The sequence below is a fragment of the Vipera ursinii genome (genome assembly GCF_947247035.1).
Source record: "Vipera ursinii genome assembly, chromosome: 1".
In the NCBI taxonomy this organism is placed as follows: Eukaryota; Metazoa; Chordata; class Lepidosauria; order Squamata; family Viperidae; genus Vipera; species Vipera ursinii.
The window spans coordinates 19787497-19815172 of NC_139512.1; the positions used below are offsets into that span (position 1 = coordinate 19787497).

Sequence of the window (27676 nt, forward strand, 5' to 3'; positions counted from 1 at the left end):
AAAAGCCAAGGTGCATATTTGATCCAAAAATTCTCAACGGTACTCTTTTCTTATATTAATCTGCTTTCAAAATAAGAACATCCTTCTTGAAATACAACATTGTGTACATCTGACTGGATATGCTCCAGCTGAATAACCACCCTATGCCCTGCTATTCTGATACGTATGCCTGCAAGATTAAGATAACTGATTTAAACATATGATCTTCCATTCTTTCAGAATCAAGAATTAAAATAGATTAGCAAAATGTGGTAATTTGGGCTGAAAGGGATGGAAATTATAACCCAGCAAATCAGGAACCCTGATCTTGTCTTTCCATAGACAGTACAAAGTGCTTAATAATAATTTTCTGCAAGTCCTTGCTACAAAACATCAGTCAAAGCCACACATAAACTTGTTTTTAGTAATACAGACATTGTACTGTAATTGCAGTAAGAGCCTTTTGACTCCATCTATCAGATAAAAGGCCACATTTGCATTTCCCTGAAATCAGAAGTACTGTGCGTTCACAATTATTCACGACTGAAGAAGAGACGATACATCATTCAATATCTACCAATTCAATTTCAAAGAAAAGTTTTGCATTGGGCGGAATCCTGAAATAGAAGTTAAGGAAATTCTTATGCAATAGATAGTTTTGCAAATGTATCTACTTAAAGGGTGTATTTTTTTCCTAAGTTGCATGACTTTTCATGTGTTATTCTTGTTCAGCCTATAACTCAGATTTAGCTTTGGCAACAGTACAGGTAGTCCTTAGAACAGTTCATTTAGTGAGTGTTCAGTTACAAAAGCACTAAAGTGATTTATGATCAGTTTTCACACTTCCAGCCATTGTAGCATTCCCCATGGTCATGTGATCAAAATTTAGACCTTTGGCAATTGACTCATATTTATGGTTGCAGTGTCCTGAGGTCCTGTGATCCCCTTTTCGAACCTCTGACAAGCAAAGTCAATGGGGAAGCCAAATTCACTTAAAAGCAGTCTGACTAACAGCTACAGTGATTCACTTAAAACTGGCAATAAAAGTTGTAAAATGGGACAAACTCACTTAACAAATGTTTCACTTAGCAACAGAAATTTTGGGCACAATTGTCACCTGTAATGAATGTTCGTAAATGAAAAATACCTAGACATTGTGGAAGCAATGCTCTTAAGAGAATGTAAGCATAAATCAAAAATATGAAATGCTCTACCCACCCAGCAATGTCCATTTTTCCCTTTCTACCTGTTAATCTTTAGATGCTTCAATTTAAGGAGTCACCCTCCCTCCCCAATGATATAATTACTAAAGGTAAATGTAAAGGTTCCCCCGCACATGCGTGCTAGTCGTTTCCAACTCTAGGGGCCGGTGCTTATCTCCGTTTCAAAGCCGAAGAGCCAGCGCTTGTCCGAGGACGTCTCCGTGGTCATGTGGCTGGCATGACTAGACGCCAAAGGCGCATGGAATGCTGTTACCTTCCCACCGTAGTGGTCCCTATTTTTCTACTTGCATTTTTACGTGCTTTCGAACTGCTAGGTTGGCATAAGCTGGGACGAGTAACAGGCGCTTACTCTGTTACGCAGCACTCGGGATTCAACCCACCAAACTGCTGACCATCTGATCGACAAGCTCAGCGTCTTAACCCACTGAGCCACTGCGTCCCTATATAATTACTATAGACTATTAAAGTTAATCATCAAGATCAGACAAGAGAACATCTAATTAAATCAGTAAGACAGAATTTTTCCCCCTTTCTGCTTTGCATCCAATATTAGGTGAATGTACTGAGGATCATCACCTGAACTTCGCCTTATTCTGCCCTACCTCCTTACCTCCCCACCCACGAGAAGTCTTTCTAGTTCTTTCACAATGAGGAATCTGTCAATGAAGCTCCATCCCACTGATGGATCTTTCAATTAAGATACTATTAGTATTATGGACAACAGTGGGGACTTCTGCAACATTGTAAAACTGTTGGAAAAACGTTCTCTTAATCGCTATTGTTGTATAGGAAAAATGTTTTTTTTGCAGTCTCCGTAGTAATAAATGTAAGCAGGATACTTGGCATCAGGCTGTCCTTTCTTCCCATAAGCCCATTCTGGCTCAATTTCCAAATTAGCCTTTTCCCCTTTGCTCATTGTCAGTAAGGCTTCATCCCACTGAAAAATTAGAAAAGAAATGTATTCCAGTTAGTCTTAATAAGGTAAAGGTTCCCCCGCACATGCATGCTAGTCGTTTCCAACTCTAGGGGTCGGTGCTCATCTCCGTTTCAAAGCTGAAGAGCCAGTGCTTGTCCGAGGACCTCTCCGTGGTCATGTGGCCAGCATGACTAGACGCCAAAGGCGCACGGAACGCTGTTACCTTCCCACCGTAGTGGTCCCTATATTTCTACTTGCATTTTTACGTCCTTTCGAACTGCTAGGTTGGCAGAAGCTGGGACGAGTAACAGGTGCTCACTCTGTTACGTGGCACTCAGGATTCGACCCGCCAAACTCCCGACCTTCTGATTGACAAGCTCAGCGTCTTAACCCACTGAGCCACCGCGTCCCTTTAGTCTTAATAGTGTCATATAAAATATATATTTCTTTTTCATTCTCACTGCTGCTGAAGACTTTTTGTTAAGATTTCCACACAACGTATGCTAGGTATTATTTAGAAATGGCCCAAGATATTTTGATCAGCCCTACAAAATTCATCTGAAAATTAAACAGATTGGATTCAATTGGACCCAGAGACTGGAATATCACAGAAGGTCATAAATACAGATTTGCAAACGTGAAGATTGCAGTCTTCTGCCTTGGTGGCGAGGCAGAACTAGTAAACAATCTTCCTATCACCCAAAACTAGAGCTAAGGAAAGTATCAGAAGTGACAGCTACAAACATACATGACACACATCTTGCATGTGATATATGAACGATACATAGCCCTCTCCCCAAACCTCTGTCATTATGACAGTTGGACACTGGTCCAAGATTTCTGTATGCAGGAAATGTGGGCAGACTTCCAATGTGTTCTCTCACTCCTGGCAGGATAGAAGAATCTAAAGGCCTCATGGGATCACATATACCAATGCCTCCTCTTACTGAAAGAAACAGACAGATGACTGAACAGTTGCAGGGCCAAAACTATTTTCTGATAATGAAAGGGTATGAGAACCTGATACGCTCAGCCACCCACATTAGCACACTTACACCTCGAATCACTTTTCCAACACCAACTTTGAAGCTCAGTGGTTTCGATGCCTTTTTTTTCTTTGAACCTGAAAGATAAGATTTGGTTGCAAAGTATTAGATTAACAGGGAATTCTTAACCAAATTCAAATCTTAATAGAGTATCTGGATCTTTCTCCTTTCTTTGTGGGTACGAAATACACTTTAGGGAAGATCTGACTTGATTCACAAGAATTCTAGTAAAGTCTGGTGTAGACTGTTAAGGCACCAGGCTCAAAATCAGGAAACTTGAGTTCTAGTACTGCATTAAGCCTGAAAGCCAGCTGAGTGATTTTAGAACAGTCGTCCTCTCTCAGCCCAATTCCTCCCCTTACAGGACTGCTGTTGTGGGGAAAATAGGAGGAAGAGGGAATATCAGGTAGTTTTGCCACCTTGAATTACATTTATAAAAATTAAAGTGGAATAAAAATATTTTTTAAAAGTTTTTCCGTCTTCTTTCCAAGATGGCTTGAACAAATGCAAAATGTAGAGCGTTTACACCAGTCTTTCTCAGCTCCAATTTATTGTTTGAGAGACACTGCAGCTCCATCACCCTGCCTTCAATGAGGACCACTTGAATCTTTAAAAGCTTTGCCAGCTTTTTTAAAAAGAGCTACCTAAGCACTTACTTGACTGAATATTAGTGTCAAAAACTGTTCCATCTTGCAGCTTGCCTGTATACCAGCAATGAACAATATCCCCCTTTTTTGGAAAGTTGATTTTATCCCCCTTTTTCAGAATTGACTTGGTATATTTTGGGGAAGCCTGCAATGAAAGTGGAAAGAAACGAAAACAGTGAACTTCATTATTTTAAAGATAGAGATTATTTCAAAGTTCAGTATAGTGTATTTTTAGAAGGATATAAACCATCCATTTTCCTTTTCATACACACTCGGAGAAGTATACACTTTACAAAATTTTACAGGAATTCTATCTCCCCTTCTATGGGAGGGGATATTTAATTGCAACAAAATCTTTTTAGCATCTGGAAAAACTGCTAATTAATAATTAAGATTAATATCACTATTGAACTGAAAATTCTTTGCAAGTAGCTTTGTAGCTGGTCCCAAAGAGAGTAAAACTATATCATTTTGTGCAAATATCCAGAAATGTCATTTTCTACAACTTTATTCATAAAAATATATACGGAGGTTTGTGACATATAATACTAAGCTTGATCATATAAATTTTATTTTAACTTGATTTGACCATTTTGTTACATAAACGGAAAATGCAACTGATTTCAAAAGACAGAACTCCCAAAAGATCAAATGAGCAAAATAGAAGTCACAACCAGCTCAGACACAACGATCACAGAACATAAACAGCTATAAGCAGTTATATAGTATTGACCTATTTTGCAGAATATTTTTTTATAATTACAGTATTTTCAAAAGAACTTGGTTCTTACATATCCTAGCTCTGCTAGGTGTATTGTTTTTCTTTTTACGTCCTTTCTCATTTGTATGTTATTTTTTTATTTACTCACATAGCAGAAATTGAAAAACATAATTGAGGTACTTCCCAACTTACCTCATCAACAACTTCTTCAGATTTTGTCGTTTTGGTTTGGCTTTCATCAATCTTGATATTTTTTACCTGTTCTGCTACTTGTTCAGTGCTCTCTGTGTCCTTAAAGCTCTGAAAAATAATATACATTTTATTGATCTCCCTAAGGAAGTTATTAGTAATACTATTAAGAATATTTATTAATCAAATTTTATAGTTGCCCATTTCACAGAACAGATTTCTGGGTAGTGTACAAACAAAGTATATAAATCCAGGTTAAAAAGTAAATATTATAAAAACAAATATACAACTCTAGACAAAGGGGGTTAAGAATGGGCACCTAGCAAAGAAGCTATTTGAGCATATCTGTTCACAACAGTGTGAAGTCACAGCTGCCAGTTCTTTATCTGGTATTGTCCTTTGTAAACCTAATATTTTTATCAAGAATCTAGGATGTTGTAATGCATCATTATAGTATATGTGTGTAGCCAAGCAGTGTGGCCATTTGCAATTGACAGATGAATTTTTGGTCAATGCGTAACTTTTCTAAGTGCCACCCATGATTTTTTTTTAAAATGGCTATAACCACTTGGACCACCACCATAGCTATTTGCCGGAATCTTTCAATTTCAGTTTTCAGAACTTGATACTTTGTGATCTTTGCCAATTCTTTTTTATTCCAACAATCCAAAACTTTCTGGCTCTGCAAACTGCTGGTGGGAGTGGAGGAGGGGAAAGAGAGGATGGTTTCATGCGCAAGTACATCACTCGCTCAAATGCAGCTTTACACACTTGCTTGCTCACCCGCTACTTGTGCTGCCTAGTTCCCAATGGGCCGTGGCCTGGTACTGGACCATGGCCGGAGTTGGGGACCCCTGTTCTATTCTACTATCCTCTGGTATATTATTATAATATTGAATAATATGCATGTAATCATACTCATTATATTTGAATGTTCAAGCCATTGCATTTACATTTTCTTGGTGCAATCTTAAAATCTTCCTCTAAAATGTCATGATAGACCTACCATATAAAATGTATCAGTACTATATAGTAGTAGATCCAAGTTAAAACAATGAAATTTAATTAAAATAACATTCTGGAGAAAACATTCATGTAACACAAGTTTTAAAAGCTATTATATACCCATCCTAGTGTGACTGGAAACAGTACATATAGGTATTTAAACAAGAATTACCGGTACTTTAAAAAATATTTTTATTACAAGTTTTTATTTAATATAAAATAGAAATAAAGAAAAGGGGAAAGAAAAGAGTGGATAAAGTGAAGAGAAAGAAAAGAAAAAAGTGACTTCCAACTTCTTTCAGTGCAGTAAGATACATAATACAGTTATAATATCAACTTTTTACTTATCGAAAATATTAACTAGTCATTTCTATAACCATGATCTACTTAATAATCAAAACCCAAATCAGTTTGTGTTTTTTTTCTTTCAAGCAGAAAGTTCAACAACAATCAAAGAATAAAGACAATAATTTCTTCAGCACAGAAGTCCATGGTTCTTTTAAGTAGAGATGCACAGTACCTTTTGTAGAAAAAAACATTTATCTATCTATCCACTGAGCTTTTTATCCATTTTCAGTTTACAAAAAAAGCACTGGTAAAGTAAGGTGTTAAAACCTACCTTTGTTTCAAAGAGTTGGTTGTATGCTGTTATTAACTGATCCTTACTAGCTGTTTTAGCCACATTTTTTATCTGACCAAGCAACTTGTGCTCTGCAAGAAACTACAAACAAAACTTACAATTAGTTCAGCTACCTGTAAGTTTTCCTATATTGCAAAGTGAGCTGGAATAGTATATACACTTTACAATATGGAAATTTGAAGTATATGTAAAGTTTCTAGTAGCATCAAATAAATCCAATTATTGCTCTTGAAATCCAAAAACTTGTGATTTCTATACTAAGAACTCCATCCAGGATGGTCACAGCAAACTACAGAACAGAACCCAATCCACAGAAAAAGAATAAAGTGCACTGTGAAAAGAATACTAAACTCTCTTCCTCTGGATTTTTCATATCGGCCAATTTCATGAAAGATAAAAATACATTCATCTGCAATGTAAGTAAGCTATGTACATCAGCTTTAAATACATTTAAAAACAAATCAGTTTCACAAAATTTCTCCCAAAATGCCTATGATTTAATATCCATAAATTTAGTTCAGCTAAAACTAAAAAATAGAAGGTACTGTATAACTGAAGGAAGCTTTCAGTTATACAGTACCCCTTTCTCCTTTGCACTTTAAACTGAAAGCTTCTTGGATTCTTCTAAACCAGGGGTAGGCAACCTCGGCTCTTTTATGACTCATGGACTTCAACTCCCAGAATTCCTGAGTCAGCATAGCTGACTCAGGAATTCTGGGAGTTGAAGTCCATGAGTCATAAAAGAGCCGAGGTTGCCTACCCCTGGTCTAAACTATTTCAATTTGAAAAAAAAAATGGGATTTTTTTTTAATCCCCTAGCAACGCCTTGCATATTAGCATAGATAACAGATGAATGGCTACCGGAAGCCCTCTCCAAGACCTAGTCTTGTTTTTGATGCATCATCCAATGGGCAGCTGCTTTTTTGCATTTCAAAAAATTAAGACTATTGCCTGTTAACAGCAGGTGATTTTAATGTTTTGCTATGCTCTGAAATTCAAGGCAAAGCATGCCAATGGCATCCAATGATCACTCAACAAATAATAATAACAACAACAAAATCAATGTATTAAAAACCCGCTAGAATTAATTAGCGCATGACCAATCTGTGGTTATAAACTACTCCATCCTGGCCCGTCAGTAATGGAATCAACCAGCAATCCCTATCCCCTCCTGCCCCCCCCCCCACCAGGCGTGGGAAGGCTGGCATGTAGGAATGCCGCAGTCACGTGAAATGAAAAAGGGGAAGAAAGAGAACTCGATCCCACTGAAGGCTCTCATCACATCTGAAGAGATCTACATGGTTTGCTTCGAAGAGCGGGGCAGGGTTAAGAAAGAGGGAGCCCTGACCAAGGGAAAATGGGCAACGAGAGCAAAAAAAGAAAAAAGAAAAAAGCGGGAAGGGGAGAGGGGACTTCGCAACTTTGCACCCATCGTCTGGCCAAATTAGCCCGCATGGGCATATGAATGGAGCCTGCCCATCGCGCCTCGGACCCCGCACCCTGTGTGCCGCTTGCTCCTGCAGAAAGTGGACAATCTCCCGCTTGGGCAGCGCCTCGTTCCGCAGCTCCTCCAGGCTCCAAGGGCGCGCGCGGTCCGCCATTACATCGCCTCAGGCGGGCGCCTACTAGGAGAAAGTCCGGGAACGCTTCAGCGGCCCCTCACGAGCCCACAGCACGAAATACAATTCCAGCACGCTTGGCGCGCCCCGCCACTCCGATCGCCTCTTCCTGTTAAGCATGCTGGGTAACGTAGTTCTACCCGAGAAAGCAGAAGCTCCTGTTACGTAATTGGGTGGACGCAAACGCCAGACGAGCGGAGCAATTCCTGTTGCATGCTGGGTATTGTAGTCTGCCCTCAAGAGTTGGTTGTTCCCTTGAAAATCCTACTTCTTATATATCTACTTCCTGATTTCTGTTGTAGGGGGACTGCGCGGTGCACTGGGCGTGACTTTCTCAAAGAACTGCTAGAAATATCATACGTATTTTGTTGTTAGCTGCGAAGTCGTGTCCGACCCATCGCGACCCTATGGACAACATTCCTCCAGGCCTTCCTGTCCTCTACCATCTTCTGGAGTCCATTTAAGCTCACGCCTACTGCTTCAGTGATTCCATCCAGCCACCTCATTCTCTGTCGTCCCCTTCTTCTATTGCCCTCGATCTTCCCCAGCATTAGGCTCTTCTCCAGGGAGTCCTTCCTTCTCATTAGGTGGCCAAAGTACTTGAGTTTTAGCTTCAGGATCTGGCCTTCTAAAGAGCAGTCAGGATTGATCTCCTCTAGGACTGACCGGTTTGATCGCCTTGCAGTCCGAAGGACTCGCAGGAGTCTTCTCCAGCACCACAGTTCAAAGGCCTCAATTCTTTGGCGCTCAGCCTTTCTTATGGTCCAACTTTCACTACCATACATTGCAACTGGAAAGACCATAGCCTTGATTATACGCACTTTTGTTGACAGGGTGATGTCTCTGCTTTTTAGTGTGCTGTCTAGATTTGCCATGGCTTTCCTCCCCAGGAGCAAGCGTGGCTTATATCTATATATATATGTATACGTATGTATATCATACGTATACATATATATATAGATATAAGCCAAACGCTCGGGCGTGATATTTCTAGCAGTTCTAGCGAATAAAAAAAGTGCAAGAGTAGAGCACGTGATTGATCCGCCTTCTTGGGCTCGACCAATCATGGGCCTCCTCGAAGCTGGCGGGGTTTTCGGTGGCCGCCAAGATGGCGTCGTTGCTTATTGAGAGAAGTTGCGGGAGGGCGGCGGAGGCGCTGCTGAAATGAAAGGCAGAAGCCGGCAGGCCACGCTCTTCCAAGCATGGGGAGCGCAGCTGACTCCTTCGCCGGCGGTGGAAGAAGAGGAGGAAGAAGAGGCGGTGCTGTTGGCTGCAGCCATAGAGGCCGAGGCAGCGGATTCGCCGGGCGCTCTTGGTGCCCGGGGATTCATCGGAGGCGCGCCGGGCGCTCTGTGGATGTTCCCGTCCAGCGAGTGCGTGGAGGAGCGCGCCTACCAGGTTCGAGCGTCGTGGGAAGCGCTCCTCGCCAACACGCTGCTCTGCCTGCCGACAGGGCTGGGGAAAACGCTGGTAGCCGCCGTGGTCATGTACAATTTCTACCGGTGGTTCCCGGGCGGCAAGATCCTCTTCCTGGCCCCGACCAAGCCTTTAGTAGCTCAGCAACGGGAGGCTTGCGCCCGCCTCCTCGGCATCCCCGCTGCGCATATGGCCGAGATGACGGGTGGGTGTTTGATTACGCTCTGCATGTGGCTCAGGATCGCGCTTGTTTTCGCCCGGGCCACCAGTTCTCGTAGCCGACTTAGTGTCTGGCTGCTCCGTGGAAAGCTAAGCGGGATGTGATCACTAGTGGGGTGGGAGCAGAGCTGTAGGACAGATTATGAAGTTGAAAAGAAGTTCCAGAATAAGGCACCTCTTTTATCAGCGGAAACGGACCAGTAGTGAAACAAGACCGAAATGATTATTTTTTGTCCTTTTTAATGTGTCAGTTGCGGTTGGATCGATATCAAGCAGCCCAATTCCTGTGACTGGCATCCCATATATATTAAGCTATGACTGGGTTATTGATTTCATTGCAGTGGTTGTCTTGTACCTTATTCAGCAGTCCTGTTTTTTAAAAATAAACGCTGAAGGGTGCTGTGTGTATTTCTCCACACTGAATAAATTGAGTAACAGTTGTGACTTTGAGGAGCAGCACAAGGTAAATCCTTGTTCATTTATTTTTAAATGTTAGATACTTATTTGCAAAATCCACTCTTCTTTACAATGTTGCATAATTTTGGGAAAAAGCTTGTGATACTTGTTATTACAGGTATTTCTCAGTTTTTTCTTATGGATTCTTTGCATTTCTGCTTATGTGCTAATTTTTAACTGTTTGCATCCAAAACACTTAATGTAATTAATTCTAGCCATTAAATTCTTCCATAGCGGGAATTCTTAAATTGTTTGATCCAATTACCCTTTTTCTTAGTCTCAAATATCATTATTCCCACAAACATGACTATTGTTTACTCAAGTATTTTGGCAGGGCAGTCCCTAACTGTTACTCTATTACCCCAGATATGTTCAGATTACTCTTTGGGAGAATTATTCCCAGTTTAAGAACTACTGCTTTACATACTTAAAGTGGGTAGAGGATTGAATCCCGATTATTTTGAGTATATTTTTTACAAGATGAATGCGTATATATAGTATATGTGAATATGTAGGCAAGCACAGCAAGTATAGCTTGCAATGAATCAGTCTTGCTAGGACTTTGAATTGTACTTTCTGATTTCCAAGTTAGTGCAACCATTGGGTGATTTGTAATTCTACACATTTGGTGGACTTTAGTTTGAAAAATAATAATTCAACTGAATTTCGTAAATTTGATCTGTGACAATATTCATGACAGCTGATTTGTACATTATGCAAAATGCAAGTTTTTTTCAGTACAGTACTATCACTCTATTTAAATGGGATACAATAAGCTTTTAATTCTGAAATGCTGTCACTTAAAATGTTTTTCTGACTAGCAATATAAAAATCTGTAGGCTGATTTTTAAAATATGAGAATACATTTAATGTTAACTCTGCTAGAATGTGTATTTCATATTAATTGCTAGTAAACAGCAGCGCTATACAGATTTTTCTTATCTTTTTTTCAGGAGGTACCCAAATTGTTGATCGGAAAGAAATCTGGCGCACCAAAAGAGTCTTCTTTCTCACTCCTCAAATAATGGCAAATGATCTTTCTCGTGGCACATGTCCAGCAGCAGAAATTAAATGCCTGGTTATTGATGAAGCCCATAAAGCTCTTGGAAATCATGCATATTGTCAGGTAGTGTGGATTGAACAAGCTTATACTCTTTCTTTGAATATATTATTATTTAAAAAGCAAGCTAGATGGGAGCACATATTAGTCTGGAGCTAACAGTGGGTGGGTGTGACCAAGTAAAAAATTGATGCATTCATTCATTCTTTTTTCTCTTTCTCTCCCAAGCAACAAGTTGGAGAAAAACAGCTCTTTCTGCACTAATTTCTAAATAGGGATTTTGAAATTTGATCAAGAAACTGCAGCTCTAGAAATTAGATAAAGTGTCTTCCGGCTGTTGATGAGCACTTTACAATCTCATTAGGCTATTTTGAATTGATTTAGAGTTGTATATTTATATAGACACTTCAGTGTATGTATTGAAAAAGACTGCATCAGAAAATAGAAATTGGGGCTGAGAGTTGAAAAATTCCACTTATCCTCCTACAGGCACAAGATTTTTTTCCCCACTAGGTGGCTCTTAAATATCATCTTACAGGTAGAAAATCTTGTATAGGTTATAAGTAGTAAACCTGAAATCAATTCTCTCTTGTTTTACCTGTAGCCAGTAAACCACAAGTAATGCATTTCTTTTCTATTTATTTTTTATTTCCAGATTCTTTTTTGATGTGGGATTAATCTTTTTCTATTTTTTCTGCATTTCAACATAACAGAAGATCATCATATAAATAGTATAATTTTTATAGAATGTTAGCAAAGAAATTGAAGAAAATTTCTAGAAAAAGTGTTTGGCCCTAGGGCAATAAAAGGAAAAAAGAGAAATCAGCTATTTTGATTGAAGACATGTTATCTATCTCATCTTTTAAATTCCGATTTCTGGCAACACCATAACAGTGAAAGTCAGAATAGGAAGAACCAAAAAAAGTGGAATATTTGAGTTAGAGTTTATAACTCAAACATTCCACTTTTTTGGTTCTTATAACTGCAAAAATTGCCTCACTGAAAGCTGGCCATTTTGCAGTTTAGGTTCAGCAGTGCAGTCTCATGATGCTGGTGACTATTTAAACACTTAACCAGAAAATAAATACTGTCTATGAGGTTATCACGTAGCATACTTTTACAAAGACAGGCTTACACCTCAGCAAGATACAAATTTATTGTACTGAAACTGAATTTTGATTTTCTGTTAGATGCTACTAATTTGGGATTCAGAGTTTGCCTTGTTCATATTTTGCATTTTCTCAGAATTATTTTGGATGTAATAGAACAAACTTAGTGGTGATGAAAGTTATTCTCCCTTCAGGTCGTGAAAGAATTATGCAAATACACCAAAGAGTTTCGAGTCTTGGCTCTAAGTGCAACTCCTGGCAGTGATGCAAAGGTGAGTCAATTCTTTTCATCAAGGGACCTAGATTTTCTTAATAATCATACATAATCTGTGTGGATTTTAAAAATAATCGCTATATTTGAATGCCCATCTCAGTTCTGCAAAGCTGTTTTCCTCTCTTATGCAATTTCTTTATCAGCTGACAGTTTCAACTGACGAGGGAAGGGCCCAAAGTATTCCGTAATAGGGGCTATTGGTAAAATATTGGAAGCCACCAGGATCTTCCGCTGGTACACATTGTGAATGACATCTGCAGTGTTTATGTTTAGGGTATTTTTTTACCAGTTTTGAGGAAAAAGCTTTTAAAATTAACTTTAAAAAATACACAAGATTATCCTAAGTTATTTTTTAAATTTAAAAATCATACATGCACAGCCAGCCTGATTTTGGCAATTCTGTGTTGGATAATTAGGTCTTTGCATCTTAATATATGTGCTACAAACCCCACAGTTAGGACAACCTGAATTTTTCCCTCATTTAATCTTGCCTGTCTATAATACTTACAGACTCTGAAGATTAGATTTTAACTCTTGAAATTCTGTGTCGAAATATATCTGATTTTTATTCTGCTAATATGAGCCTAACCGAGATGCAGCACATAACTTTGACACTTTTTTAACAGGCTGTGCAGCAAGTTATTACCAACCTGTTAATTTCACACATAGAACTTTGCTCTGAAGATTCTCCTGATATTCAGCCTTATTCTCATGAGCGAAGAATTGAAAAATGTGTTGTTCCACTTGGGAAAGAATTGACTGAAATTCAGAATGCTTACATACGGGTGAGTTTTAATCTATTTTAGAATTATGAAAATGAAGGTAGAATTAACATGCAAGAATTGGGTAAAATTTTATTCAACACTTGAAATATAAGTTAATAAATAAATTTATTTTTCATTTTGCTAAGGGAGTTCTGCTCATTGAGCCTGTTAAATAAAACACTGAATTTACTGATGTGTTTGTGAACTTATTTTTCAGTAGTTTAAAACTTCGAACAGTGACATGTGTAATTAAAGCAGATTGACAATAGAATGCTTAACAGTTGGTGAATTATCCTGATTGAGTTTGCATTTTGCTGCAGTTTCTCATTAAAGTCATTCTAGCATGTCTGATCAAAGGTTGGGTTTATTCTTCGAAGAATTCAGAAACTGGCTTTAGACATTTTTGTAATTAAGTAGGTGCTGAACTTAGAAAGGTTATTTGGAGATTCTGCAGTTTCATCTTTTAGTTGGCCCTGTGCAGATTGCATTACAATGAACTGTAGTTATGATAGCTTTATAACGGTTTGTAACAAACAAATTTCTGTTAAAATTACAATCTCAGACAAGTATTTAAGGGTACCTTCAGCATTAACCTCAAAAATCATTATTGATTTTGGAAGGTAACGATGAGATTTATTGTCTTCTGTAGTTATAGTCTGCTTTGGTTAATGCATTTAATTACTGTTTAATTATTATATTGCTAATTACTTTCTTTTTATACCACTATTCATCCTACAGGAGCCAGAATGGTATACAAAATGTTAAAAATATCCTTCCATAAAAAAAGTTTGAGGAGAAAAAAAGTGAACTCCTATTAAAATGAAACAATTGTACCAAGAGTGCAACAGTTATAAAGAATTAAATCAAAAGTGTTGTCCTAGGATAGTTCTTAATCTGCAAGTGTCTGGAAAAATAAGCTTGTCCAACAAAGATTAAAGCAAAATAGAGAGTAAGTTGTATATTCAGCAGAAAATTTTATAACCGGGAATCTGCCAGGGAGAAAGCTTTACTCCAGGTCAGCATACAGTGAGTCATAACCACCTTTGGAACCACAACAGGACTTTTCTACTGATCCTATTGTATGGCTTAAATAATGATGGAGGCACCTTTTCAAATAATTGGGTCCTTTTTATTTATGTCTTTGTAGGTTTATGTCAAAATAATGGTGTAGGCTTTTATGGCAGGCATCTGATGAGAAGTGTTGAGCTTCAGGGTTTAGTGATTACCATCAGTACACTTTGAAGCTGAACACTGTGTGTGCTGGATAAATAATTTCTGCAATGAGTCTGGATTATTGGGTTTTTTTGGAGGGAGGGGCACTATGTTTCATTCCATCATAGTCAAGTTGGACATAACTTGTTACCAGGAGCAGGAAAATGGCAATGGTCAGCTGGATGCCCGCAAGGTCTATGGAGCACAATCAGCTGAGCTGATTGGAGTAGCTGAGGATTCCAAGGCTGGCTGTAGCATTATGCTTCAGCTCCACAGTTTCTTGCAGCCCCAGATCTACAGTGTCCCAAGAAGCTCCTGAGCTGCAGCAAAGTCTTTCCCCAGTATCCCTGTGCTTGCACTGCACTGTCCCTCATCTTGCATGCAGACTATGCCAGCCTTCCCATCTCTCTGCAGCACTCCTCCCTCTGCTTAACCACCCACACATCTGGGGTTATGACAGTAACTAGGAGTGCCAGGATTGGGATCATTAAGCAATGTGGTCATGTGATATCTTGCACTATAATCACATTGCTTGGCAATGGAAATTTCTGTTTCAACTGTGGTCATAAATTGATTATCTGTATAACATTTGTATCTTTCTGTTCTGACAGCTTAAAGGGAAGGTAGACGATATATACCAGACATGTCAAACTTGCGACATCACATGACGTCGCGCAGTGTATCGGAGCTTTTTCGCCATTGTCAGCAATGGGGTGGGTGTGGTTTCCCAATGACACGTCCGGCCCTTGGGCTGGCAGTTTGACACCCCTGGTATATACCATTCTAATACCCTATAATTTCCTGTTCAATTTCATATGTGGTCCTTCTTCCATTTCCTTGACTGGGAGCACACGTAGCAGAACTTAGTTAAGTCCTTAACTAAGACTTCTTCCAAACAAGAGATTGAATCCAGTTATTGTTTAGAAGTCCTAAGGCATCTAAATTCATGAATTTATCCTTTTTAAAAAAATATATTTTATTGGTTTTTTACAATAACAATCTTTAATGCTTAGTAAACCGTGTTGTCTGGGTTCATATATTTAAAAACAATCAGTAATGATTAATTTCTATAATTCCATAATCAATATGTTAATTAATAGCATATTTCCTTGATCTTGTCTTCTTCCAGTAGTGGTCTCCTTTATCAACATTAAACAAATGTAATTCTTAATATTTTCAATACATACAAGGTTGGATATAAACATTTTTCTTGTGTTTGTACAAATAACAATAACATCCATATATAACATCTTTTCTAGTTGGCTTGGGTTTCAGTTGTATTTATAAAAGTCATCTTATTAAGTCACTATGTGTCCTGTTTTCAAAATTCTTATTTAAGCTTAATTTCTCCTCCGTATTCAAGCCATTCTTATCAGTCATAATTTTCTCAAATTACCTTAAAAAGTCCAAACTTTTCAATCACATACATAATATTTTTACATTTCATATAATATAAAAAGTACTATACTACTTATATATCTTGTCCCTCTTACTGTAGGGCCCCTTTATATCCAAAATTTATCTATTATTTTAACCATATTCAAACAAGTGTTTAATCATATAGTACTCCATCTGGTAAGTTGAATCAAATCTCTTGAATCTAACTCTAGCCTTTTTCTTTTGCCAAGTCAGTATGTTCCGCTTGCCAGGGGATTCCTGTATTTTTGTAAGTGTTGTTTGGAGTAAGAAAGACAAGTTGAGGATGTACACTTTTTGTCTCCCAAACAATTCTCCTAGCAGCTCTATAATCCATTTTGTTAGATCTTCTTTCTTATCCTTGAATTTGTTTTGAAGTCTTGAAAGGTAAAATATCTTTTCCATTTTCACTGTTGTGGCAAAATCTTGTAAATTTTCTTCTGTTTGTGTTGACTTGTGGATCTCTTCATTTGTAACTTCAGTATTTAAGTCACTTTCTTCTGGTTTGTGTTCTGTTATCTGATTTGTTTGTTCATTATTATTGTTTTCTTAATCGTAAGTTTAGGTTGAAGATGTGCTCATTTATGTCATCAAATTTGTTTTTAATCTCATCATGGTTTGAAACCATTGCCATTTGAATCTGTCACAGCATTCCATACATTTCCTCCTGGAAAGTATTTGCTTTGTCTTGGAGTATTGTTCCTGCAGATCTCTGATGTTCCAGGCTAGGGCCTTCAGAAGGAAATATTAGGTGTGGTTTCCTGTTACTTTTTGATAGGTATGCAACATCCATTTTGTCTCCCCCCTCCAAATAGCCTTTCACCGGTACCATAGTCTCTGTGATTAGCTTTATCAAACCAGCCAATCTTAAAATCCAAACAACCAAATCTTATATAGTTCTTATCTTTATATATGATTATTGTAATCCAATGCATTTCCAATTGTCAAAGCATCATTGAAAACAGTGTTTTATAACAGTTCTTCTGTTCAGGGGTCATAGAATTATCAACCAGCCAGAATTGCAGTCCAGAATGTTGAGCCAACTAAAAGCTTTCCAGTAAATTCCCCCCTAGAAGATTAGCCAAGAAGTTTTTTTTTCTCTGCAAACAATACTTGGGCTTAGAAATGATAGCTTGGTGAGTATTTATAGTCCCAGAAGGTCAACAGTTTTTAAAACAAATGTAGTTCTCACTCTGTAGTAGATGGTCCTGTTGTACTTTCTTTCCTCTGTTCCCAGCTGTTTTTTTAATTGAGTAAAAATCACTGAGGTTCAAAGAAACAAGTTTTTTTCTATTTCTGGGCATCTTGCCAATTTCTGAGTCAATGCAACTATAGTTATGTTCTAATCCTCCACTAGATATCAGTATCTATTCATTTTCCAACTTTTAAGACAAAGAATTATTTTCTTATAGTTTCATCAATACACTTTCAGATGTAAAATATTAACAGTTTTCATAGTTTTCAAATTTATCCAGACTGTAGTATTATTAACTTCATTTCAATATATTTCTGTCCCCCATAAACATTAATTCACTGCTTCCGTCTATGGAAGGTTGGGGGTGTAGTCCCCTCCCTTCTGACTTTCGGAGGATTTTTTGCTTCTTGGGGATCTTTTCCAGGAAATCAGTTACAATATAGGAGAGAGAAGATCGATATTCTCACCCAGTTCCAAGCACGCTGTTCACCCTTGTTCTGGTTAGTGCTTTTGGACTTCGGCTGATGGTAGCTTGGGCTAGTCAGTGAGGTGTGGCTAGCCTGTTGGGTTGAAGGGCTTCCCCCGGATCAACCACCGTCGTTCCATGATCAGTGGGGGGTCCTCCTCCTTCATTGTGTCTCCAGGGCAACTTTCGACCCATTTAGGGTCCCCTGGCAGGGCGAAACCAGCTGTGGGGTGCAGAGCCTCTCAATCCCTTGGCTGTGTCAGTCTACGCAAGACTGGAAGTATTTATCCTATTTTCTAGAATGGATTGGGTAGACATTTTAAGTGCAGTGTGTAGATTTTAAGGAAACAATAGCGGCATCAAATGAATTTATTTTTTTGGACAGGCAGAAGAATTTATGGATTTCAGGGTGCATAGCTTGTTAACATTTAATTGCAGGTTGAATGCAGCCTTTAACATACCCACTCTCCACCAATTGTGCCATCGGAATTCAGTGACAAAATGCAATCAATCAGGCAATCAATCGTGGTAAATTTGAGAATGCTAATAGTTTGTCTTCCAGAGGCTTAATACTGCCTCGAAAGTATCATTCTCACACAGTGCCCCACTATCAACACACTGAAAAATGTTCGTCATTTGTTCTGATAAAGCAGGGGTGTCAAACTGCTGGCCTGTGGGCTGGTTGCATCATGTGGAGGCTGCGTCCAGCCCAGCTCCAGCAATGCGAAAAAAAGTTGTGATACATTGCAACATGTCACGTAACGCAGTGAGTTTGACACCCATGTCTCTGAATGGCCTTCTGGGGTCATGCAGAAATTCAGGAAGCTGACGTGGGTCACTAATTTGTCAACAACTAAAATATAAGAGACTGAATAACTTCTTGCTTCAAAGACTTGACTTCTACTTGGTTCAGCCTGCTGTAAGAGAGCTCATAGTGAGAACTGTTTCTCTTTCCCATGTAAAACCACTTGTGACATGGAAAAAATCATTTTGTGTCTTGTTTTATGTGCAGGTCTTAGAAAATTTTACTGGTCGACTAACTAGACTCCAGGTGTTACCACGACATGAAATACCTGCTCTTACAAAGTATCAGATAATTCTAGCACGAGATCAATTTAGGAAAAACCCAGCTTCACGTTTTGAGGTACATATTCTCAAGAAGAATATTATTTGTTTTCTTTCTGTATAATCAGATTTGTAATTAGTCATAGTCAAATGCACATCTGGGATGTGATGGACTGGCCCCTCTTCCCCATAGGGGGGGAGGTCTCAGGCCTTTTCTCACAGTTGACATTACATCTTCCTTTACTGTTTGCAGAGTCTTTTCAGGAAAACCCACCACCTGGCACTTTTTCACAGTGGCAAGAATAAATAATGTGATGATCTTTTTTTTTCTGCTTTCTTCCCTTTTTGTACCTAATCAAGCAGGGAGAAATGTGCTTAGATTACATCCTTTCAGAATTAAAATAACTGTTTCAGTAAGAATCCAAGTTATTTATCATGAATGCTAAAATCAAAGTACTAAAATGGAGTTGAAAGGCGGAAATGTCTAAAACAATGTCCAGGTGTTATTCCTTTAGCCTGGAGCATTCATGTGCATGCACAGAGTTAACACAAAATAACGAAAGCAACACCGGGTAAATCATTTCCCATACAATTAAAACCAAAGTTCTAATCCCATTTCTACCTCCAATGTTCTGTAATACGGGGGCCCACAGCCCGTTTGAAACCGGGTTGTGGAAGTGGCGGGGGAGTACACTCATATGCATGCTCAAAGCTGCATTTGTGAAAGTGGCAAGCACACGAAACCATCCCCCCTCCCCGCCGTTTCCAGCAGTCCACTGAGCCAGAAAAGTTGAGGGAACGCTGCTTTTAATATATATTTTTCTGGACGTCCAATCCAACCATTGGGTTACAGAATTCCTTCTCTAGCTCTGCAGTGTTTAAGGAAAAGATGTGCCCATACTGCCTTTAAGAAAAAAAGTAATGTAGTGCTGCCCCCTACTCTTTCAAAAGCCCACCTGATGGAATCTATATAAAGTTTTCTGGACTTTGGATAAAGACTTTATCCGTTTATCTGAATAAATTCAAATTCTTGCAGTATTTGTCTCAAAATAGAATTTTTCTCACTACAGTTTTCTATCCCATTTATACAGCGTTTTAAGCTCCCTGGTCAGAATGAACATTTGCAGATGTATAAAGGCAAAAGTTATGCAACCGTCTCCGCATGACAGAAAAATGCATTCCCTGATGTTTATTTATTTTATTTTTATTTTTATTCCATTTATATCCCGCCCTTCTCCGAAGACTCAGGGCGGCTTACAAGCTTAGCAGTAGCCTTCATTCTATGTATATGCCTTCTTTATTAGGGCTTTCACACACACCCCAAGCGACATTATTACAAAGTCAGCTTAATTGCCCCCAACAATTTGGGTCCTCATTTTACCTACCTCGGAAGGATGGAAGGCTGAGTCAACCTTGAGCCTGGTGGGATGCGAACCTGCACTAATTGCAGGGAGCTGGTGTTACTTAAGGAGGCATTAGCCCACTGCTCCACCAAGGCTCTATGTGGAGTGTGGATGTGCGGTGACAGAGAAGTCTAATCCTGGCTTTAGCCTTCAAAGCATTTGATTATTATTTTTTTCAGTAAGATTGAAATGGAATAAAAAGTGCTTAGATAGTTAGGTGGAAGTCTATTTTACTTTATTATTTATTTAAACTGTAAATAGAATCACAGTAAAATTGCTGTTACAAATAAATCTGTATAACTATCATTTTGAAATGTTTTTTTCCCAGAGAATGCAACAAGGTGCAATAGAAGGAGATTTTGCTCTTTGCATTAGTTTGTATCATGGTTACGAACTGTTACTGCAAATGGGAATGAGATCATTACATACCTTCTTACGTGGAATCATGGATGGATCAAAAGGTAAGGAATTTGGTTTTACCCCCATTTCAACTTAACTATGGGCATTTAGATTTATTATACATGTCAATTAAAATATTTTTTTAAAAATAGTAGAAAACCCTGGTTATACTGGTCTATGACTGTAATAAATTGAATTGATTAGAAGTAACATGTATTTAGATTTGTGGAAGATAGGGGAATAAAACATTGTTTTCACATTTGCTAATTCATAAATTAACTTGAAATATATTTATATATTGTAATGCTTCTAAAGTTGTCAGAAAGTTCTCCCATTTATATGTTTATCGTTGTTTTTTTTTAAAAAGAAATGACAGAATTAAATCTGTTTAGTTTGGAAAATAGTGAAACACCACAAAAACCAAAATGTTTTAAGAGAAAAAAAATGCCATGTAGTAACATTGAAGATCCAGATATTGACAGTGATTTCAGTTTTTATAATTGATTCTTGGCAAGGAAATAACAGGCAAAAGGGAGAAAGCAGAGCTCCTTAACTCATACTTTGCATCAGTCGTCACACAAAAAGAAACTAGTGTAGCCCAACATACCCAAAAGACCACTGCAAAGACAAACTAGAAACAAAAAATAAAATAAGCAAGAAAATCCCACCTTGATGAATATAAATCACCAGGACCCGACAGATTACACCCCAGAGTTCTGAAGGAGTTGGCAGATGTTATCTCAGAATCATTGCACCACATTTTTCAAAAATCCTGGAGCACCAGGGAAGTACCTGAGGATTGGAAAAGGGCTGATGTGGTTCCCATCTTCAAGAAAAGGGGGGGGGGAATGGACCCAGGAAACTACAAACCAGTTTAACATCAATACCTGGGAATATCCTAGAAAAGATAATCAAAAAACAGATCTGCAAACAACTAGAAGCAAACAAAGTTACAACTAGTAGCCAGCACAGGTTTGTTAAAAACAGATCATGCCAAATCAATCTTATTTCATTCTTTGATAAAGTGACTAAACTAGTAGACCAGTGAAATGCTGTGGATGTTGTAGTATATCAATGAGTAGTCCTCAATGGCATTACATCCGCATGGAGAGAAGTAAGCAGTGGATACCACAAGGTTCCGTCTTAGGCCTAGTACTCTTCAATATCTTCATAAATAACTTGAATTGAATTGGGAATTGAAGGGGAACTCATCAAATTTGCAATGACACCAAACTGGCAGGAGTAGCCAACACGCCGGAAGACAAACTCAGAATCCAAAAAGATCTTGACAAGCTTGAACAATGGGCCCTATCCAACAAAATGAGTTTCAATTTGGAGAAAAGCAAAGTTTAACATTTAGGCAGGAAAAATCAAAGGTACAAGTACAGATTGGACGAGACCTGGCTTTAAAACAGTAACTGTGAGAGGAGCCTTGGAGTCCTAGTGGACAATCACTTGACTAGGAGCCAGCAGTGTGCAGCAGCAGGCAGGAAAGATAATACAGTACTGGGTTATATAACAGAGGCACAGAATCAAGATCATGTGAAGTATTAGTACTGCTTTATAAAACCTTAGAAAGGCTACACCTGGAATATTGCAGCCAATTTTGGTCACATATCACAAAAAAGATGCTGAGAGTTTGGAAAAAATTCAGAGAAGGGCAACTAAGATGATTAAAGGCCTGGAGACTAAAACATACGAAGAACGGCTGCAAGACTTGGGTTTGACTAGTCTAAAGAAAAGAAGAAATATGGGAGACTAGCAGTATTCCAGTATTTGAGGGGCTGCCACCAAGAAGAGGGGGTTATATTATTCACCAAAGCACCAGAGGGCAGGACAAGCAGCAATGGTTGGAAACTGATCAAAGATAGAAGCAACCTGGAATTAAGGAGAAACTTCCTGACAGTGAGAACAATTAACCAGTGGAACAGCTTGCCTCCAGAAATCTTGGGCGCTCCATCACTGGAGATTTTTAAGGCGAGGCTAGACAGTCACTTGTCTGAGATGGTATGGGTCCTCCTGCTGGAGCAGGGGGCTGGACTAGAAGACCTCCAAGGTCCCTTCCAGCTCTATTCTATTCTTACCAGAGGGAAGAAGCACATATTTCCTCCATTCTGGCAGAGGCACCATTGACTATTTTTGGGTATAAAAAGCTGAGACTAAATAGAAATTACTGCTTTTTAATTGGGAGGAAAACTGATTTGAACCATACCTACGAACTGATCTAAGACTGATGGTCTTGAGGAAATTGGAATTCAGTGAATAAAATTAATATTTAGGCTTTCCCAAATATTTTTTAATATAAGGCTGAATAAGATAGAATTAGCATAATAAGGTCTATATCACAAGTCTTTTGTCTGTGTCTCATTCTTGCGTTTTCTATATTCGTTCATTCTAGAGATTTTTATTTTTGATACCAGAGTAGTAGATAGAGTTGCCACCTAGGTATAATGAAAATGGGATTGTGTTAAAAGAGACAAGGATAGGCACACATCATGAATATGAGGAATGTGTCTAGCCAATGCAAAGGTACTATTCTGTTTAACTTGGTTTACTCAAGTCCACTCAAGATAGATGATCTTCTATATATTTTCTGTGCAGAATATATTTTATTATCTAAAAATATATATATTCCATATTTCTATATATTCCTAATATTTAATACCTTGTAATCTCAAAGACATCTTGTATGTATTTGAAGTACATTTTACATCGTGTTAGACATGATAGTCTAAGACAGGGACAGTCATTTTCAAATATCTGAATTAGAAATTCATTATGATGCTGGCTACTTCATAGGAGAATAATTGCCAGTAGGGAATTGGGATGAGCCTGTCCTTTGTTACAAGAATTCAGGCAAAATGAGGATGGAAACCTGTTAGGGAAACTATAGTAGTGATGTAGCTACATCAATGGCAGTTTGACTTAAAAGATATCTAATGTCCTTTCCAACCGAATTAATTATGTTGTTGTAATACTACATTATTTCTTATCTGTGTCTGAGAGAGAAGACTTATTGCAGTCATTAACCAAGACACTTATCTGTGATTTTTTTACTATTAATTTTCATTACAGACTATGAAACTGTCTAGCTTGATGTGCAGTTTATGTAAGCCAGAGATCTAAAGTTTAACATTTTAAAATTCAACTACTTTTCTTTCTAAGGAACGACTCGAGCCAAAAATGAACTTGGGCGTAATGAGGAATTCATGATGCTATACAGCCAACTTGAAAACATGTTTTTTGATTCAACTTCATCAAATGGTAACATCAGTGAACTAGGTTGGCAATTTATCTACTCAAAATACAGCAGTGCTATTTGTTCAGCATGACAAGTGACTTTACTAAGGACTGAAGAATATGTTTAAAGTATCCCTAGATATTACTGATGAAGGCTGTGTTTATATAGTATGAATATTGTGGCTTAAGGATATACTATTTTTTCAGATATTAAAAAGTATTTTGGTTTTAATTTGATATCACTTATTTATTTTAACAAATTTCTCCCCCCATCAGTCGTCTTGTCAACATTTTTGGAAGCTGTTTACCACTGGTTTTTTTCCTAGGGGGGAGAGAATGTGACTGCCTCAAAGTTATCTAGCTGGCTTTATGCCTAAGGCAGCATTAGAACTCATAACCTTCCAATCTCTAGCCTAATACTTTAACCCTTATTCCAAACTGAAGCTCTCTATCTCAAATTTACATCTGAATAAATTATAAATATTTAATTGTTCAGTGTATCTATTTCTTTCCTTCCTTCCTTCCTTCATTAAATTTCTGTAACAGCCCAATTGGTCCAAGTGACTCTGGGCTGGTTACAATTTAACTATATTTTACAATTCATTTGTACATTCTAACAACTGAATTCTACAATTCAGCAGAACTGGAGAAGTTTCTTGGATGGGAAGTGAAATGTTTTCAAGCAAAAAAAAAAAAACCAAAAGGTCCAGTTGCCTTTTGAAAAGCACCTTTGGGACAACCAGGACCTGAATGTTTTGAGAATCTCCGTATATGTTTACAATTCTAAAATTATAAAACAATTTAAAACAGTAAAAACATCCAGAAGATACATACAGCAACAAAGATAGTTAACCGGCTAACAGTAAAACCAAGAAACAGGGCCCTTAACATATTCTGTAACGGGACCTCAGTAGAGTAGTCCTATCTTCTAGTTCCCATTGTTCAACACTATTTGACTGATGGGATCTGCAGCATGCCCAATCTGCTGGATTGCATTGGATGAGTAGAGACTCTTGGAAAAAGACAATCCCTCAGGTAACTGATAACCTTACAGGATTTTCACTTAATAATAGGATTAAGATAGGGGTCTTCAAACTTGGCCCTATTATGACTTGTGGACTTCAACTCCAAGAATTCCTCAGCCAGGCAAGCTGGCTGAGGAATTCTGGGAGTTGAAGTCCACAAGTCATAAAAGGGCCAAGTTTCAAGACACCCCCCCCCAGATTAAGGAGACAATTTTATTATATTTTGAAGGGGTAACTTTTCACAGAGGAGTTTTTTTTAAAAAAAATGTTAAGGCTGTCTATAGATTTTTATATCTAAAATTAAAATTTGGGTTTGCAGGAGCTGAAGGCATGAAGACTTTCATTTATAGTCATCCCAAATTAAAGAAATTAGAAGATGTTGTTGTACAACATTTCAGATCCTGGAGAAAAAGTCAAGGTACATATAGGATGTAACTCAACTGCTAACAAAAAAGTTGCAAGAAATCAAATAGTATTGTTGAACACTCTGGTTCACTTTTACACACATTCAGTTTTGTTGGTTTTATATTCTGTACCCTACTGTTTTCTACTTTGAATTTTAAGCATTATGAATTATTTGCTCTTTAATATTTTGCCATTCATTTTATACTGTCCTTATTTCAAAGACTCTGGCTAAATATTTGGTTTACCAGTATATGCAGTTTTCAGTCTGACACAATTTATCCTTTAAAAATAAACGTTCTTTGTTTGTATGCTTTTTTAACTTTACTAGTTCCATTTTACCAGTATGATGCTTAGTCTTGATTAGGATGCTAGTCAGTGAAATTGATTAACTGGAATTTGTATCAAATTTCTCCATATGTGTTCACTGAGGTGTAGTTTACTGGTTTGCTTTCTCTATTACATAGATCAGCCTACATCTGCAGTCACACCTGCAGACACCAGAGTGATGATCTTCTCCTCCTTTCGTGACAGTGTTCAGGAAATTGCAGAGATGCTTAACTATCACTACCCACTTGTGAGAGTCATGACCTTTGTAGGCCATTCTACAGGCAAAAGCACAAAGGGTTTTACACAGAAGGAACAGCTTGAGGTAATGAAATGGGAGGAGGGAGGGATACAAATTGTCCTGCATGGTCTAACATATTTTATCCTTAGTATACTTGTAAATTATCATCCCAAACAGATTTCTTATGCCAAGAAAAATGGGTTCATAATATAGCAATACCCATGCTGCACTGCATAAAATTTAATTTCACCAGGGTTCCACTGTTGTAATCACATATAATTTAAATTCACTTGAAATGAATAAAACTCAGGAACACATAACTGCCCTGCTTACAGTTATAAGCTTGTGCTCATTATTTGGCTGAGGAACTCTCAGTGTTTTTCAGATTGTTGCATTTTTCAAATAATAACTTGTTCCCTCTTAGTTATTTTTAATAGAAAAAGTAGTTACTCTTCCTATAGAAATAAATATTTAATGAGAAGCAGAATTTCATAGCTTTGTTTCACATATTAGCTGCTCCTTGAGAATTTGTCTTGTTCCCAAGTGCCAGAGATGCAGAAAACCAGGGAGTGGCTTTCACAGTTCTTCCATCACCATAGAGGAGACCAGGTGACTGTCATGTTCTTCCAGCACCCCTCTCCAAATGGAACACAGGTTTAAAATTACATAGTGCTCCAGGCATCTTTGACCCCTTAGAGCAGGGGTCCCCAACCTATGGTCTGCGACCCTGGACCGGGCCGTGGGCTCTTGCCCAGCAGGCTGCGGAAACAGCTGGCCGGTGCATGCATGTGTGGGCGTGTGTTTCCCCCTCACTTGCGCTAGTGCCTGCGGCCCTGTTTCCACATGTGCGTGGGCACGAATGGGAATGCTAGCGTGGGCCTGTTTGCACATGCGCTACTATCCCGGGTGGTTTGTGCAGCCCATTTGCGCATGCACAAATGGGCCACTAACCGCCGGGGGGGTGCAAGCACACGCCGACAGCCGGGCTGCTAGTGCCATGCCATTGTGTGTGGCCCCATGCGCACACACGCACGCACACCAATTTTGAAGCTGCTCTCCTTCCTTCTGGTCCTCAAGTCTGGAAAGGTTGGAGACCTCTGCCTTAGAGAATCATAAGAGCCTTATTCGCTCTCAACATTTTCTGCCTGTAGGTATTGAGAACTAAAAATAAGATAATTCCCAGCCAAGGTCGTTTTATGGGGGGTCCGCTATGAGTGTCTCTGATTCAGCAGCAGGGGAAGTAGTTATTGCTTCATTAAGATTCTCAACTGTGCACAATATGGTTCATCAAGTTAGTTAAAGTTATTGTGGGACTTTTTGGGATAAAATTAGCTCATCTATCCCTGTCTTCAACTGGGTTAGAGAGTTCACATGACATACCAACACTATAACTACCTTCACTTGGTTAAGAAAATGGCATAGATAGAGTGAGAGAAGTAAATGTGTACATTATATCTGTCCTTCCTTCGGATCTTTTTTTTTTTAATACAAGTTTTATTGATTTTTTTAGTTTTACATCCAGGTATTTATGAAGCAATATGGAGGTTGGGTAATTAAAAGTAAACAATAGTAAATAACAAAGTCATTTGTAGATAGGTCAAGTTACATCAACAAGAATTCCCTCTCCAATTCCCTTAGTTATGATAGCATAGTCAAATTAATCAAATTAATACATTTCTAATTATAACACAATCAATTAGAACATTTTTCATTATATTTTCACATATACATATCCATGTCCTGTTTTTACGATTTACCTAATTGGAATAAGATAATCCGATCTAGCCTATAATATATAAAAGAAAACTTAGTTTTCGGGTAGCCCACATTTCCCCATTTCATTATGCAGTAATTATCCTGTCTAAAATACATATATTGTTTATTTCAGTGCATTCTTATGTTATACAAATTTTTCTGTTTAAGGTCTTAAAAGTTGACTAATTATTGAGAAAATTATTTTGTTGTATCTTTCCAAATTCTGTAATATAAGTCAATTCTGATA

General features: G+C 38.1%; 2 protein-coding genes across 2 annotated transcripts in view; one reads left to right on the forward strand and one right to left on the reverse strand.

Moving 5' to 3' along the window:
• Positions 1 to 383: 383 nt before the first annotated feature.
• On the reverse strand, positions 384 to 8083 carry FKBP3 (FKBP prolyl isomerase 3). The gene is made up of 7 exons (XM_083351702.1): positions 7866 to 8083; positions 6346 to 6447; positions 4725 to 4832; positions 3821 to 3956; positions 3174 to 3241; positions 2042 to 2139; positions 384 to 596 (listed from the first exon to the last, which is right to left on the reverse strand). Exons 1-7 carry the CDS (start codon positions 7965 to 7967, stop codon positions 542 to 544), a joined length of 669 nt encoding a protein of 222 aa, XP_083207828.1. The 5' UTR covers positions 7968 to 8083; the 3' UTR covers positions 384 to 541.
• A 1066-nt stretch (positions 8084 to 9149) lies between these two features.
• FANCM (FA complementation group M) overlaps positions 9150 to 27676 on the forward strand; it is a gene marked incomplete at its 5' end in the record, with an annotated part of 49923 nt that continues 31396 nt past the window's right edge. Inside the window, 9 exons of the mRNA XM_083348675.1 lie at positions 9150 to 9606; positions 11030 to 11202; positions 12440 to 12517; positions 13146 to 13304; positions 18585 to 18716; positions 20369 to 20501; positions 23605 to 23721; positions 25024 to 25122; positions 25574 to 25758. Of these exons, the coding sequence (XP_083204801.1) occupies positions 9150 to 9606; positions 11030 to 11202; positions 12440 to 12517; positions 13146 to 13304; positions 18585 to 18716; positions 20369 to 20501; positions 23605 to 23721; positions 25024 to 25122; positions 25574 to 25758 (1533 nt within the window). The remainder of the gene's footprint in view (positions 9607 to 11029; positions 11203 to 12439; positions 12518 to 13145; positions 13305 to 18584; positions 18717 to 20368; positions 20502 to 23604; positions 23722 to 25023; positions 25123 to 25573; positions 25759 to 27676) is intronic.

Coding starts and splice junctions, on each gene's coding strand:
- FKBP3 (XM_083351702.1), bottom strand. CDS start 7,967: ATGGCGGACCGCGCGCGCCCTTGGAGCCTGGAGGAGCTGCGGAACGAG. Junction 3,242..3,820: donor TGACACTAATATTCAGTCAA/GTAAGTGCTTAG, acceptor CTTATCTTTCAG/GTTCAAAGAAAAAAAAGGCA. Junction 2,140..3,173: donor TTGGAAAAGTGATTCGAGGT/GTAAGTGTGCTA, acceptor CTAATTTTTCAG/TGGGATGAAGCCTTACTGAC.